The 15142-nt window shown below is 45.0% G+C and overlaps 1 protein-coding gene across 1 annotated transcript; it reads left to right on the forward strand.

The window, feature by feature from the left end:
* The first annotated feature begins 1897 nt into the window (after positions 1-1897).
* On the forward strand, positions 1898-7463 carry APOE (apolipoprotein E). The gene is made up of 4 exons (XM_039352232.1): positions 1898-1998; positions 2801-2858; positions 5500-5650; positions 6346-7463. Exons 2-4 carry the CDS (start codon positions 2816-2818, stop codon positions 6971-6973), a joined length of 822 nt encoding a protein of 273 aa, XP_039208166.1. The 5' UTR covers positions 1898-1998; positions 2801-2815; the 3' UTR covers positions 6974-7463.
* The last annotated feature ends 7679 nt before the right edge of the window (positions 7464-15142 follow it).

Below are 15142 nucleotides of genomic sequence, written 5' to 3' on the forward strand. Positions count from 1 at the left end.
CCAGGCTTACATGTTCAGAATTCAGGCATGTAGCAACCAGGATGTATTTACGATGGTCGCAGCGTCCAATCGTCCCGTGATGCGTCCTGCAGAATTTGAAAATTCCTGCATAGCTAGGAAGATCTCGGTGCCGACCCTACAATTAGCTAAAGTGCTGAGCTTGTTACCTCATATGAAATAAAGGTTGTGTTTGTGTGTCCGTGTGTGTGTGTGTGCGCGCGTGCAACAGTCAAGCACAGCTGGATGTAAAACAACAACTGCCTCAGCTAAATCAGTGCCCCCTCCCTCTCTTACATGATAACCCAATTAGGAATTTTGGTGGGTTTTTTTGCCGCTTCGGTGAAAGGAGCTCATCAGATGCCTTGGGGGGGGGGGGAACTGTGTGCTAATTGTGTTGGGTTTTTGCAAACCAAAGTAGTGTGTTAACTTGGCAGCCTGCCTGAAGGGATCTTAGAAAATCCCTGCTATGGGCAGTGAGTCAGAGTCACAAACACTGAAAGGCAGTGATCCTCGAGATTCTGCTTTGGTTGACCCCCCCCCCCCGAGAGATTCTGCTTTGGGTGACACACACACACCCGTTCAAGAGTAACATTTGACCAACTCAAAGTCTAATCTGTCTTCTTGGGCAATTTGGCCAAGTAGAATCATGTCCCCCCCCCTTTCTTTTTCAGATTTAAAACTTAAAAAAACACACGTACACAATCACATTCGTGTTCTATACGACGGTTTTCCAAACTTTGAGCTGTGTGGACTTCAACTCCCAGAATTCTCTAGCCAGCAAGCTTTCAGATGTGTGGACTTGCTGGCTGGGGAATTCTGGGAGTTGAAGTCTACACATCTGAAAGCATGCTGGCTGGGGAATTCTGGGAGTACTAGAACTCACAAGCTCCTGGCGATTGGCCCAAAGTCACCCAGCTGGCTTTCATGTCTAAGTGGGTACTAGAACTCACAGTCTCCTGGTGATTGGCCCCAAATCACCCAATCTTGTTTTGGTAATTAGTTGAGACTAGAACTCACTATCTCCAGTGACTGGTTTTCATGTCTAAGTGGGTACTAGAACTCACAGTCACCTGGTGATTGGCCCCAAATCACCCAACCTTCTTTTGTTCATTAATTGGGACTAGAACTCACTATCTCCCGGTGACTGGCTTTCATGCCTAAGGCGGGACCTGTCTCCTGGTGGTTGGCCCCAAGTCACCCAGCTGGATTTCATAGCTAAGGTGGGACTAGAAATCCCAGTCTCCCAGTTTTTAGCCTGGTGCCTTTACCACCAGACCAAGCTGACTCTCAATTTTGTTGGCTCGTTTTTAGTCAGGCGTTGGGCAGTGTACCAGTTGAACAACTACGTATAATAAATAAATAAATACAGGTGAACAAAATAACAACCTGGCACACCCAACATCACAGGTAGGAGAAGAAGAATAGATGCCCAGATATGTCTGTCTCCCGACATCTCCTTTCCCAGCTGTGCCAGGAGCTTTGTGCCAAAGAAACTGCCTCTTTTTCCAGCTGTGCCAAGAGCTTTGTGCGCACAGAACCGGCCTCTTTTTCCAGCTGTGCCAAGAGCTTTGTGTGCACCGAAACTGCCTCCTTTTCCAGATGTGCCAAGAGCTTTGTGCGCATAGAACCGGCCTCTTTTTCCAGCTGTGCCAAGAGCTTTGTGTGCACCGAAACTGCCTCCTTTTCCAGATGTGCCAATGAGTTGTTATTTCTCTCCCTGTTTGTATGTTCTGGAGATGTTAGGGTTAAGCCTGCGTGTTCAAGTGGTGATGGAGATTAAACTTTGGCCCCAATGCCACCATGGCAAGCTTTTTTTTTTTTTTGCTCTTCCAGCTGCTGACTCTGCCAGGGCCGCCCCTTGTCTCCACCCCCACCCCCCCACCCCCCCAGGCTGAGCTGGGTATTTAAAAGTCTGCTGAGGAGCCGGGCTGACAGGACAAACTTCCCAGAGTCGGCAGAAAGGGAGACGAAAGATCAAGAAAACTCATCAGCGACTCGGTGGGTTCTTGTTTTGGATCTTTTTTCTTTTCTTTTCAAAAAGTTTCCTTGATTTTTCTATTATTGCATTTGATTAGTGCTTAATGAACATGGTGTGGTCTGGGTTAATTTGTTTGATTAATAACACATCCTTAGTCTCTACCCCTTTTTTCCAGCCAGAGATAAAATAAATTCCACGTTTGAAAATATCCTGTATCTTCTTTCTCTTTGATCCTCAATGTTAAGCCTGTCCATTTTGGCACAGCCCAATATCTTCTGGATTATCTCTTCGCCTAGTGGCGTTTCTTCCTTCTTCCAGTGCTGAGCAAATAACAATCCTTGCTGCTGTTAGTACATGCAATGTTAAATATGCACTTTGCTTATCATTTTTTTTCTGGTATTATATCTAATAAGAAAAGATCAGGTTTAAAAGTCTACAGGTAGATGCAACAATTGGTTTTGGATCTTTGCAACGTTTTCATCGGGGATGGTGGCCAGTTGCTAGCTGGGTTAGTAACAGGGGAAATCATGGAGATGGTGGGTCTGCTGGTGACAGCAATGCCAAAAACTTGCAACAGGTTGAGATTTCAAGGTGTTGCTTGGACGTTGAACTGGCAACGGGAATTTAACAGTGCAGTCATTTCCTTTCTGGGTTATAATAGAATAAGGTAGAATAATAGAATAAAAGGAATACTGCTGAGCTGTAACTGATCCTGGGTCGGGGGGGTCTTAGGGTCCTGGGGGTGTGTGAAAAAAATCTCTCATTTCCCCTAAATTCACCTCCTAACCTGATGTGCCTCTCTCTCTTTTTTCCACCCCAAAGGATCAACTGATCACCATGAAGCTCTTTGCTCTCCTTTTCACCGTGGGGCTCTTGAGTGGTAAGTAACCAAACTGGGATGTGCAATTCTACGAAACAGGGAAAACCAAGGGGGGTGGGGTGGGGGTAGAAAAATCAGTAAGCAGTCTGCTTATCAACCCTGTTTTGGTTCTCTTGAACATCGCTGGCATGTAGACGATGCCTCTCCTTCACAGAGGTGGAGCTTCCATGTACAGTGGCAATGTACCTCTGAATTCTCTACTGGGAGGGAGGCGACATTGTAGCCAGTGGTAAGCAAGGAATAAAACTTAGGGTCTCTGGGCAGACTGGGACGCCAGAAAGATGGACTGGCTGAACTCTTGGTTTGATCCAGAGAGACTGAGGTTTCCATAATACGTTAGATGAGCACTGATGATGTTACCTAATTGGGTCATGAAACGTCTGCAAGAAATCAGCCAAGCTCAGAGAGCACCAAGGACCCTATAGTCCTCTTCCTCCTCTCCTCCTTCTCCTCCTCCTGCTCCTCCTCCATGCCGCAAGCCCACTCCTTTCTTACACTGATGATGTTACCTAGTTGGGTCATGAAATGTCTGCAAGAAAACAGGCAAGCTCAGAGAACACCAAGGACCCTCTTTTCAATCTTGAGCTACAAATATTCTCCTTTAATGGGGCTGAGTAGATTGTGGGAAGGCAATGAATGAGTGAATTGCATATAGCAGGACATCCTTTTTAATTAAGGATGGCGTTTAGGTAGTCCTTGACTTACATCCCTTCGTTCAAGTTACATCACTGAAAAAAAAAATGACGTACAGGAGTCCTCGTACTTAGGCTGTAGCCGCATCCCTGCAGTCACGCGATCGAACTTCGAACCCTTGGCAACTGGCGTGTACTTACGACAGTTGCAGCATCCCAGGGTCACGTGATCACCACTTGTGACCTCCCCAGCTGGCTTCCGACAAGCCAAGTTAATGGGGGGAAACAGGATTTGAGTCATGCCTGAACCCAGCCCTGCCTAAATGTGGCTTAAGAACGAACGATTTCATCAAAGCTGAGTAAATTACACAGAACTGCATTAGTCTCCGTTCCAGTCTGTTTCCTGTTTCCCGTCTAGCCTCTGGGACTCCCTGCCACAATACAGCGCTCTGAGAGGTGAGGGCATTCTGCATAAGGACAGGAGGCCACTGTAATTAACCACAGTCTTGCGGAAAACGAAAGGACTCTTACGAATTCCAGAGGGTTTCAGCAGAGAGATTTATTGCGCAGGTTCAGAAGCCATAGCCACAAGCAATTCTGAACCCCGAGGGCAGGTTCAGACTTCAGTTTTATACTTTCCTTTTCTCAGGAACAAAGGAATACACATTGAAATACACATTGTAATGCATTAGGTCCATTTCTCACGGGTATACAATGGAGGGTTTGCTACATACATTGTATCCAAGTGCAATGCGCATTAGGTTAGTCACATACTACTAACACAGCACTATTCCAGTAATTATGCAGACATATCATTATTCTAATGATTGTTCATTATTCCACATTAACAGGGGAAGAAAAGAAGGAAGGTTTTTTTGTCTTTCTTGCGGTTTGCCTGCTGATGTCGTCTAACCTGGATGGCTCAGTATATTTTGACTTTTATTCTACCTTGCAGATAAAGGAGCAGGGGCGGTGGAAAGAGATAAAAAAATAAGAAAAGGTTTGAAAAGGCCAACATGCTGGGGGGGGGAGGTCATTGATTTAGGAGGAAGAGAATTTCAGCCAAAGAGATTATCAGTTCCAATAAACGAGAATATTTGTAGCTTATTGGTTGAAATGAGGGCTCCTTGATGATCTCTGAGCTTGGCTGTTTCAATGCAGATGTTTCTTTACCCAACTAGGTAACATCATCAGTGCTAGGACTAGCTGGGCATTATGGGACCTGAAGTCCAGCGTATCTGGAAGGAATCAGCTCAGGGAAGGATTGGTGTAGGGTTTCCTGCCTGAGCAGGGGGTTGGACTAGATGACCTCCAAGGTCCCTTCCAACTTTACTACTACTATTATTATTATTATCTATGGCAACTGATAATCTGAGGGGTCCTTGGTGGTATCTGATCTTGGCTGTTTTCTTGCAAATGTTTCATTGCCCAAGTAGGTAACATCATCAGTGCTAGAAGAGAATGGGGTTTAGGGGGAGGAGGAGGACTGTGGGGTCTTTCCTGCGCTCTCAGCCTGGAGGTTTTCTTGCAGATGTTTCATTACCCGACTAGGTAACATCATCAGTGGTGGGACTAGCCCTCACGATGTTCCCTCATTGGGCTCACGAAACATCTGCAAGAAAACAGCCAAGCTCAGAGACCACCAAGGACCCCTCAAGTTATCAGTTGCTATAGATGCAATGAGTAACGCGAGCCTTCCTTCCCTGTGCTGATTCTTTTCAGAGGTGGTAGAGGTCAGGTCCCATAATGCCCAGCTAATGTGGCCATGATGACTACGGGATTATGGGACCTGGTCCAGTGCATTCTAGAGGGCACCAGTTCAGGGAAGATAGTGGCATTTGTTGACAATCGTAGTCGGACTACCAACAACACCTACTCAAGAACCTACTTTGAAGGGACGGATGCTTTCCAAGGGTGCTTTCCGATTGGCGGGTCCTGAGTTCGAAAGGTTCCCCCCTCGAGACCTCTGGGCTTAGTTTTTTTTTTTCCCCTTTCTCATTTGCATGCAGCCTCCTGGGCCAACCCCTTCTTTCAAGATGAGCCAAAATCCAAATGGGAGGAAACGATGGACGTCTTTTGGGATTACGTCATCAAGGCTGGGAACATGGCCGATGATGTCACTGCCCAGATCAGGAGCTCACAGCTGAGCAGGGAACTGGAGTGAGTGTTTTTCATTTCTTTTTAATCCCGCCTTTCTTGTTTTTATAAATAACTCAAGGCAGCCAACGAAATTAATAATTCTTCCTCTGCCTAATTTTCCCCACAACAGCCCTGGGAGGTGGGTTGGGCTGAGAGGGAAGGACTAGGCCAGGGGTAGGCAATCTTGGCTCTTTTATGACTCATGGACTTCAACTCCCAGAATTCCTGAGCCAGCCACGCTGAGGGGAAAGCGAGAGGTTTCCATGCTGAGCCATGCTGGCTCAGGAATTCTGGGAGTTGAAGTCCAGGAGTCATAAAAGAGCCAAGGTTGCCTACCCCTGGACTAGACCAAAGTCACCCAACTGGCTTTTATACCTAAGGCAGGACTAGAACTCACCAACTCCTGGTGATTGGCCCAAAGTTCCCCAGACAGCTTGCATGTTTAAGGTGGGACTAGAACTCACCAACTCCTGGTGATTGGCCCAAAGTCACCCAGCCGGCTTCCACGCCTAGGGTGGCACTAGAACTCATGGTCTCCTAATGATTGGCCCTTCCAGCCAGCTTTCATACTTAAGGCAGAACTAGAATTCCCTGTCTCCTAGTTTCTAGCCTGGTTCTTCACCATTAGGCCAAACTGGCTCTCCTAGACCAAACATGGATGCCTCTCTGAATATGATGGACACGAGAAAGTGACAATGGCTTCTCTGTCTCCTTAGTGGCCTTATCACCGACACCATCGCTGAGGTAGATCTTTACACCGATGATCTGCGTTCCAAGTTTGGACCCTATACTCAAGAACTTCAGGAGCGCCTGAAGACCGAAGTGTCCACCCTCACCGGGAAGTTGAGAAACGACATGGAGGAGACCAAGAACAAGCTGATACAATATTGCCGCGATACCCGCTTGATGGTGGACCACAACGTGGACAACGTGAGGTCCCAGTTCAACCTGTTGGTGCGCAAGCTCAAGAAACGCCTCACCAAGGACGCTGAGGAACTGCGCCAGAAGCTGGGCACCTATGCCGGAGAGCTGCGAACCAACACCGACGAGAAAGTCAGCGCCATCCGTCAGAACCTGGAGCCCTACCTGTCCAGCATCCAGGAAAAGGGGCAGCAGAGGATCCAGGCCCTGAAACAAGCCATCGGCGAGCAAGGCCAGATGGTCCACCAGCAGCTCCGCAGCCGCGTTCAAGAGCTCCAGAACCAGTTGCAGGAGAAACTCGAGGAGGTGAAAAGCAGCTTTAACCAGGCCGTGGAGAAACTCCGCCAGCTGGTCAACCCCATTTTGGAGGACATGAGCATCCAGGCCGAGACCGGGATGGAGGAGATCAACCAGGAGCCGTGAGATGCAGTTGTCCTGCACCATCAGCAAAGCTCCTGCTTCGTCTCCTTGGAAACCGAGGGGAATCTCAAAGCTTTTGAGGTCTCTTGGTTGAGATGCCTCCTGGCAGGCCAGCCATGTATTAACCGAACCTTCCCAACTGGCTGAGAGCTCTCCAGATGTGTGACATGACGCCCTCCAGAATTGGGCTTGCAAGCCCACACATCTGGAGAGTGTCAGATGGGGGGGGGGAAGACTGCACTAACCTCATGCCGCTTTGCACAAGGCCCATCGTCCCCTGAACGAGAGAGTCTGCCATTCAGCCCTCTTAACCTTCTCTCCCCTTTGCAGTCTTGTATTATTAACCCAAGTCCTGTGTTGCACTTGTGAATTCTTCCTAGATTCCCCCATTCCCCTTCCCATGGTAATATCCCGCATTCCAGATGTTTCAGCACCATTCCTCAGCTTTACTGGTGTTTTGATCTGTAACAATAAAATGTACTTTGGATATGAATTTCTCCTGGTCACGGGCCGTTCTTTCTTCCTGGGATGGTATAGACCTCTCTTGTGGAAAACGAAAGGACTCTTACGAATTCCAGAGGGTTTTAGCAGAGAGATTTATTGCGCAGGTTCAGAAGCAATAGCAATAAGCAATTCTGAACCCCGAGGGCCGGGTTCAGACTTCATTTTTATACTTTCCTTTTTTTTCCCTCAGGAACAAAGGAATACACATTGAAATACACATTGTAATACATTAGGTTTGTTTCTCACATATACAATGGAGAGTTTGCTACATACATTCTATCCAAGTGCAATGCGCATTAGGTTAGTCACATACTACTAACACAGCACTATTCCTGTAATTATGCAGACACATCATTATTCTAATGATTGTTCATTATTCCACATTACCTCAAACTAGAGACATTTTTGCAGAGGGGAAATAAATATTTAGCAGTAGGATATTTATATATATATATATATCTTTAAGCATTCTTTCCATCTTTACAACCTGTAGCAAAAACTTTGGCTGGAAAACTGCAAGGGCTGCAGAGTCAGACAAGAATGAATGGAAGAATTACAGACACACAAAGTGATATTTAAAGAAAGGGGGCGGGGGAAGGAAAGAAAAAAGTGAAGAGAGATAGAAAAAGAAAAGTCTGAGAGAAAACGTCCAAAAGAAATAAAAAGGGCATATAAAGAAACAATTTCTGATCTTTACAGCAGTTGCAAGCAAGCATATACTCACCCATCCCTCTTTAAAAATTTAAAATATCCTTCGCTTCTTCACATGTTCAACTCTTTTTGATCAGCATCTTCATAAATCACCAGATCAAAATAACCTGCTATTGTAATGTTTTGCCCTGCTAACAGATACCCCAGAAGAAGTATTTTATAGGCAAAAGTTTTTGGAGATAAAACCACAAAACCTTTATCTATATTGCCTTATTGAAGGGTGATGCTAGTCCAGTTACATTGATCTTACTTTTTAAAAAAGTTTGGTCTTCATTTAAAAAAGAGAGAATGTAGCAATTATGTTCTGACCCAATTTTGTGTATACCACACACATCTGGAACAGAGTGTTTTAAAAAAAAACACCTACAAAAAGCTCATTGTGTTGATTTCTTTGGGCTAACTCTTTTTGATTTAGTTCCGAATGATGAGCCACAGAAAATAAAATAAGGGCTACTTGCCAAGCACGTCTTTAGTCATCCAAAATGTGATTTTATTTTATCTTCTGAGTGGGTTTGGCAAAACCAGCCTTTCAACGGCTCAGCACAAATTTCCCAAGGAGATTTATTTCACTTTTCAGACAAATTTCTCAACATTGCTAGGGAACAGGACATCAAACCTGTTTTAAACTGATATAAAATTGCAAAATAGGTGTGTTTTAAGGGAGGAACGGGCACAAGCCAGATTGTTAAAAATAGGTTGGTGGAAAAAAGGAGGTTTCCTTTAGATTTTTTCTTTTTTGCTGTTTTAATTTACATATTTGACTGGAGAAAGAGCGATCCATTGGGGACGGGCGTATCGAAACAAGATGCAAATGATAGTTGCCGTTGTGTAATGGAAGACCTGTTTCTGTTTAGCAGCCTTGCACACATGACACACCTAAAAAAGGAACAGGGCTTTGATTGGTTTCATCTTGATTTGTTCAACCCTCCCTAGGTGAGTAGGTACAAGAGTAACAGCATCTGGTATGTTTTATTATCACTTTAATTAATGTCTCTTGAATAACCAAATAGGTGCAGAATCAAATCAGTTCAGAGTTGGAAAGAAGTGACTGGGTTAAGCCCTGTGGTGGTTTACTTGCTTGGGCATCAGAATGTCGTCAAAACCCAGCCTCTGTGATTTGTAAATCATGGTTTATGGCTTAAAAAGTCATCAAGCCAGCCCATTATGGCTGCTTCAACTGATCCTGACTTCATGCTACGTGTGCATCCAACTGAACAGAAAGGAAGGGCTTTCTCGCAAAGAGAGGCAGGGATGGCAAAGAGATACAAAAAAAAATGTCCTTCCAGAGTTTTTCAGATGTGTGGACTTCAATACCAGGAATTCCTCAGCCAGCTAAAATCCACAGATGCTGGCTAAGGAATTCTGCGGGTTGAAGTCCACAGACGAGAGCTAAGAAATTCTGGGAGTTGAAGTCCACAGATGCTGGTTAGGGAATTCTGGGGGTTGAAGTCCACAGACACTAGCTAGGGAATTCTGGGGGTTGAAGTCCACAGATGAGAGCTAAGAAATTCTGGGAGTTGAAATCCACAGATGCTGGCTAGGGAATTCTGGGGGTTGAAGTCCACAGACACTAGCTAGGGAATTCTGGGGGTTGAAGTCCACAGATGAGAGCTACGGAATTCTGGGGGTTGAAGTCCACAGACGCTAACTAGAGAATTCTGGGGGTTGAAGTCCACAGATGCTAGCTAGGAAATTCTGGGAGTTGAAGTCCACAGATGAGAGCTACGGAATTCTGGGGGTTGAAGTCCACAGACGCTAACTAGAGAATTCTGGGGGTTGAAGTCCACAGATGAGAGCTAAGGAATTCTGGAAGTTGGTCCGCAGATTCTGGTTGTGGAATGCCAAGAGCTGAAGACCAGAGATGCTGGCTAGAGAATTCTGGGAGTTGAAGTTCACACATTTTAAAGTTGCCGAGGTTAAGAAATATCACTCTAAACAGAAGGAGGAAAGAGAGAGGGGGAAAAAAAGAAAGAAATCTTCAACATCCTGTCTGCCAGTTCAAATTGGTGTATTTTTCCATCTTATTCCATGGATGAGCCAAGGTTGTGTGGATCCTTGTTCAAGTCCAGGCAAAACCTTTCTTGCACTCTTCCTTTCTTTTCCCACAAGATGTCTAGCTGGCTACAACTGTCTTCTCACTTTCAGCAACCACAACGCTGAGCAACCTTGAAACATTCTCCACACCCAGAGGAGTGTTTGATCCAAGCACTGAGCCAGGATGCAGCCTCAAAAGAGCAGCCCCCATTTAGTAGCTTTCAGCGCTTATTGGACTACGATTCCCAACAACAAACAAACAAACTAATGGACATGATGGCTTAGCGTGTCTCCTGAACCAGATCGAGGGCTGAGTTCGCAGCCGAAAAAGTGATTCTAACTTTGGCTTAGCCTGTCACACAGACTCGCTCCAAAAGTTTTACGATTTGTGCCTTAGCATGTTCAGTGACTCTAATCATAGTTTATCTGGTGAAGAGTGGTTCAGCCAACTGTACTGAGGTGGTGGAAGAGATCTGGAAGGAATGCAGGACCCAATCCCACAAAAGCAATAATTCCTTTTAAAAAAAAACACTGCAGAAACAGCTGAGACAACACCTACTCTATTTGCAAAACAACTCTATCTTTGTTTTGGATTTGACTCCAGTACACATGATTTCTTTGTGGAGGTGGCTGGAAAACGTTTTGGGAGTTGGCCCACAGGATGGAAACAAGATCAAACAAGACGCAGAATAAACAGTTCACATGAATGTCGTATACAATTTCACGAAAGGAAGAGAACCGCATTTCAAATGCTAATTTAGCCAATGTTGCTTTGTAACTCATACACAAACCCAAACCTTTAATACAGTGGTTCTCAACCTTTTTAATGCCGCGACCCCCCCAACCGGTTGTAAGTTGAGGACTACTCAACCGGTCGTAAGTCGAGGACTACTCAACTGATGCAGCACCGTTTGCAAAATGGGACTTTTGGCGGGCTCAGCAGGGCAGAGACAGCCTGGACAATTCCTATTGGCTTTTGAAAGCCAATAGAATTAGACTCTATTCAAGAGAGTCTATTCGATTGGCTTTCAAAAGCCAATAGAATAAAAGGGAGTCGCACAGCTAAGGAAAAGGGGAAAAAAATGGCGGACTGCGTTGTTTGGCGACCCCCGTGAAATGGTCGTTCAAACCCAAATGGGGTCCCGACCCACAGGTGGAGAACCACTGGTTTAATAGCCTTCAAAAGTGACCCTGAAGTTTTGTGGTGCACTTTGCCAATTAAAAACTGGGGATTCAGAGAGAAGACAAAAAGGCAAATCTTGAACAAAACAATGTCGGAAATCCATTGTCCAGATAGTCCCCTATTTACAACTACTTGTTTAGTAACCATTCGAAGTTGAAAAAAATAACTTATGACTGTTTTTCACGCCATCGTTGCAGTATCCCCACGATCACATGATCAAAATTTGGACACTTGCTAATTATCTCATAGTTATGACGTTTGCTGCGTCCTGGGCTCATGAGATTTCTTTCTGGGACCTTTTGACAAGCAAATTTGATGGGGAAGCCAGATTGATTTAACAGCCATGCTGCTAACTTAACAACTGCAGTGATTCATTTAACAACGGTGGCAAGAAAAGTCGTAAAATGGGGCAAAACTTAACTGTCTCACTTAGCAGTGGAAATAAGCTGGTTGTAAGCTGAGAACTATCCGGCCCTAAAACAGCTGACATTACAAAAATCCATGTTTAAGCTGAAATGCTTAAATCTGGACAAAGGAACCACTTAAACGAGAATATCGGCTTTAAACCATCAAGCAGAGCCTGAGGGATTTGCAGAAACAAAAGGCTGAGAGCAACATGAGTGGAACTCAAGTGGGCAAGGACTGGAAATTAGTATATTGCTTGTTACTATCCACTGATGTCAACATTTATTGATTGTGTAGATCAGCATGTCTCAATGTTGGCAACTTTAAGATAGGTGGACTTCAACTCCCAGAATCCCCCAGTCAGCCTTGCTGGTTGTGGAATTCTGGGAGTTGAAGTCCACAAGTCTTAAGGTGGCCAAAGCTGGACCCCCTTGTTCTAAGCCAAGGAGTAGGGCTCTGGTGGAGCTGAGTGCAGAGTCCTAGGAAAGTGTGAGTATTCTCACAGGGCAAAACAAACACTCTTGTGTTGTTGGCTCTTGAGTTGGGACTTTGTTCCCAGAGCAAAGGGGGGGGGGGTCCCTCAGAGATGGACTGAGCATTTTCTGTGCCAGCTGAGCTGCAGGTCTTTTCTAAGGCTGCTCCGTTGCCGGAAAGTGGCTGATAGGGCCTTTTCTGAGGAGTTTTGTTTTGCAGATTTTTCTTTTTCTTTTATGATGGGTGATTCAGCTTGTTCTGCAGGGTGAGCAGAGTGGGAGGAATGGGACAAAAAGTTTCACAACAGAAACAGACAGCTGTGGAGCCAGACTGGGCTGGGTGAGGTGGATGGATAGTGTAGACAGAGAAAAAATAATAATTGGAGACAACTAGGAAGAAATCTGATAATCTGTTTAATGATATGTAGTTTACTCATCTGTTTTACCTATGTACTGTTGTTCTTTCTTTATCTATCTATCATCTATCTATCTATCTGTCTGTCTATCTGTCTGTCTCTCTATCTATCTATCATTTATGTATATCTATCCATCCACTCAACCATCTATCTATCTATCTATCTATCTGTCTGTCTGTCTGTCTGTCTGTCTGTCTCTGTCTGTCTATCTGTCTGTCTGTCTGTCTCTGTGTCTGACTGTCTATCTATCTATCTATCTATCTATCTATCTATCTATCTATCTATCTATCTATCTATCATTTATGTATATCTATCCATCCACTCAACTGTCTATCTATCTATCTATCTATCTATCTATCTATCTATCTATCTATCTATCTATCTATCTATCTATCTATCTATCTATCATTTCAGGAGTCTCCAAACTTGGCAATTTGTAGACTTCAACACCCATAATTCTGAGGAATTCTGGGAGTTGAAGTCCACAAGTCTTAAAGTTACCAAATCTGGTGGACCCCTGATCCATCTATTAAGAAAATTTATATGGCTTCTCAGCTCACTCACAGGCAGCTTACAAAAAGAAAACCCCAATAGAGAAACTAATAAAACTCCACTCTCTCTGGTGACAACCGTTAAATGACAAACTGAATGGGCTCCATTTCAGTCTGGGATCCCCAGGCCCGTTGGCAGAACCACCTCTTCAGGGCTTCTTGAAAGTGGCCTTGTGGAGCTAAGACTGAATGCGTTTCAGCATCGATGGCCACCACAAAATTGTACATTGGCTCCCGGCCGGCCTGGGCCAAGGCCAAGGCAGCGGGGGCCGTTCCCTCACTGTTTCCAGGATGGCTTCGTGGGCCACATGAAACCACTTCGCGGGCCACATCCAGCCCCTGGGCCTTGTGTTTGACATGTCTGGACTAGGGCATGGATGACTATGAGCAGAGATTGTTATCAATAAATGCAAATGTTTCGCATTCATGGACTTCCCAAGAGGTGAAGGGAGAACCCAAATAAATCAGATGGAGGAGATTGCAGGATGGAGACAGTGTATTTTTCCTGGCTAAATTTTATAAGTTTCTACTGGAAGGGGATGAAGCACGAAACCCAGCCTAGACGGGACTGCAGTTTAGTTTAGCAAAGACTTTTAGTGCTTTATAACGTGCGCTTAAGCCTAAAATCTTAAACCCTATTTCTCCCACATTTCTTTTACTGTGGAAAATTTCTTGGTTTTCTTTCAAGAGAAAGAAAGTTTCCACAGATGGAGGGAGGGAGGAAGGAAGGAAGGAAAGAAAGAGGGAGGGAAGGAAAGAAAAAAAGAAAGAAAGAAAGAAAGAAAGAAAGAAAGAAAGAAAGAAAGAAAGAAAGAAGGAAGGAAGGAAGGAAGGGAAGGAAGGAAGGAGGAAAGGAAGGAAGGAAGGAAGGAAGGAAGGAAGAAGAAAGAAAGGAAGGAAGGAAGGAAGAAGGAAAGGAAGGAAGGAAGGAAGGAAGGAAGGAAGAAGAAAGAAAGAAGGAAGGAAGGAAGGAAGGAAGGAAGGAAGGAGGAAAGGAAGGAAGGAAGGAAGGAAGGAAGGAAGAAGAAAGAAAGGAAGGAAGGAAGAAGGAAAGGAAGGAAGGAAGGAAGGAAGAAGAAAGAAAGAAAGAAAGAAAGAAAGAAAGAAAGAAAGAAAGAAAGAAAGAAAGAAAGAAAGATCCACAACACAAAGAGTTGTGGGAGGAAAAAGCGGAATTTCTCAGGGAGAACAAAGGATTTCTTAACCCAGCCTGTTTATCTGGCAGCCCTTCAGATAAAATAAATCCTGCAGGATCCCTCCAGCGATGAGGTTACCAGCGTTCAACCTCAGCCAGTGGAAAGGAGAAATAAAGTAGGCCGAGATCTCGGCACAAATCCTTTGCAATGAACGCAAATAAACTCCCTTGAACACCTCCTTTCCCAACGTGTGTGTGTGTGTGTGTGTGTGTGTGTGTGTGTGTGTGTGCGAGTGTATGTCTGTGTGTCTGTGTGGCCGGGGCACAATCCGAGGAGAAAAGGCGCATTGTGGGATCGGACAGTTTGTTCCCGTGGAGTTTCGTGTGCAGGAAACTCAAGGCCTGCCATTCAATGTGCAGTCCTTGCACAACACCTGTGAAAAAAATGGGGCATGAGCGATTCCCACGTGGGGCCAACATTCACAGTTTCCCAGGAACAGCCAATGCCTTTCCTCGGCTGCAACAAATCAGAGGAAGCTCCCGATTCTAATTCTGCACCCTGGAGCCCACACGACAAGGTCCTTCGCCCCAAGCAAGTACAGTTAGTCTCAACTTACAACAATCCCTTTAGCGACCATTCAAAGTTACAACGGCACTGGAAAAAAGGGATTTACGTCCGTTTTTCACGCTTAACGACCGTTGCAACGTCCCCCAGGGACACGTGATCAAAATTCAAAGGCTTGGCCACCGCTTCATATTT

Source organism: Crotalus tigris, unplaced genomic scaffold (genome assembly GCF_016545835.1).
Source record: "Crotalus tigris isolate CLP2741 ecotype Arizona unplaced genomic scaffold, ASM1654583v1 scf7180000018413.2111637, whole genome shotgun sequence".
Taxonomy (NCBI): Eukaryota; Metazoa; Chordata; class Lepidosauria; order Squamata; family Viperidae; genus Crotalus; species Crotalus tigris.

Excerpts from the sequence above, each read along its gene's own strand:
- APOE (XM_039352232.1), top strand. The coding sequence starts at position 2,816 with ATGAAGCTCTTTGCTCTCCTTTTCACCGTGGGGCTCTTGAGTG. Across the intron at positions 2,859-5,499 it reads CACCGTGGGGCTCTTGAGTG|CCTCCTGGGCCAACCCCTTC; the intron begins GTAAGTAACCAA and ends ATTTGCATGCAG. Across the intron at positions 5,651-6,345 it reads CAGCTGAGCAGGGAACTGGA|TGGCCTTATCACCGACACCA; the intron begins GTGAGTGTTTTT and ends CTGTCTCCTTAG.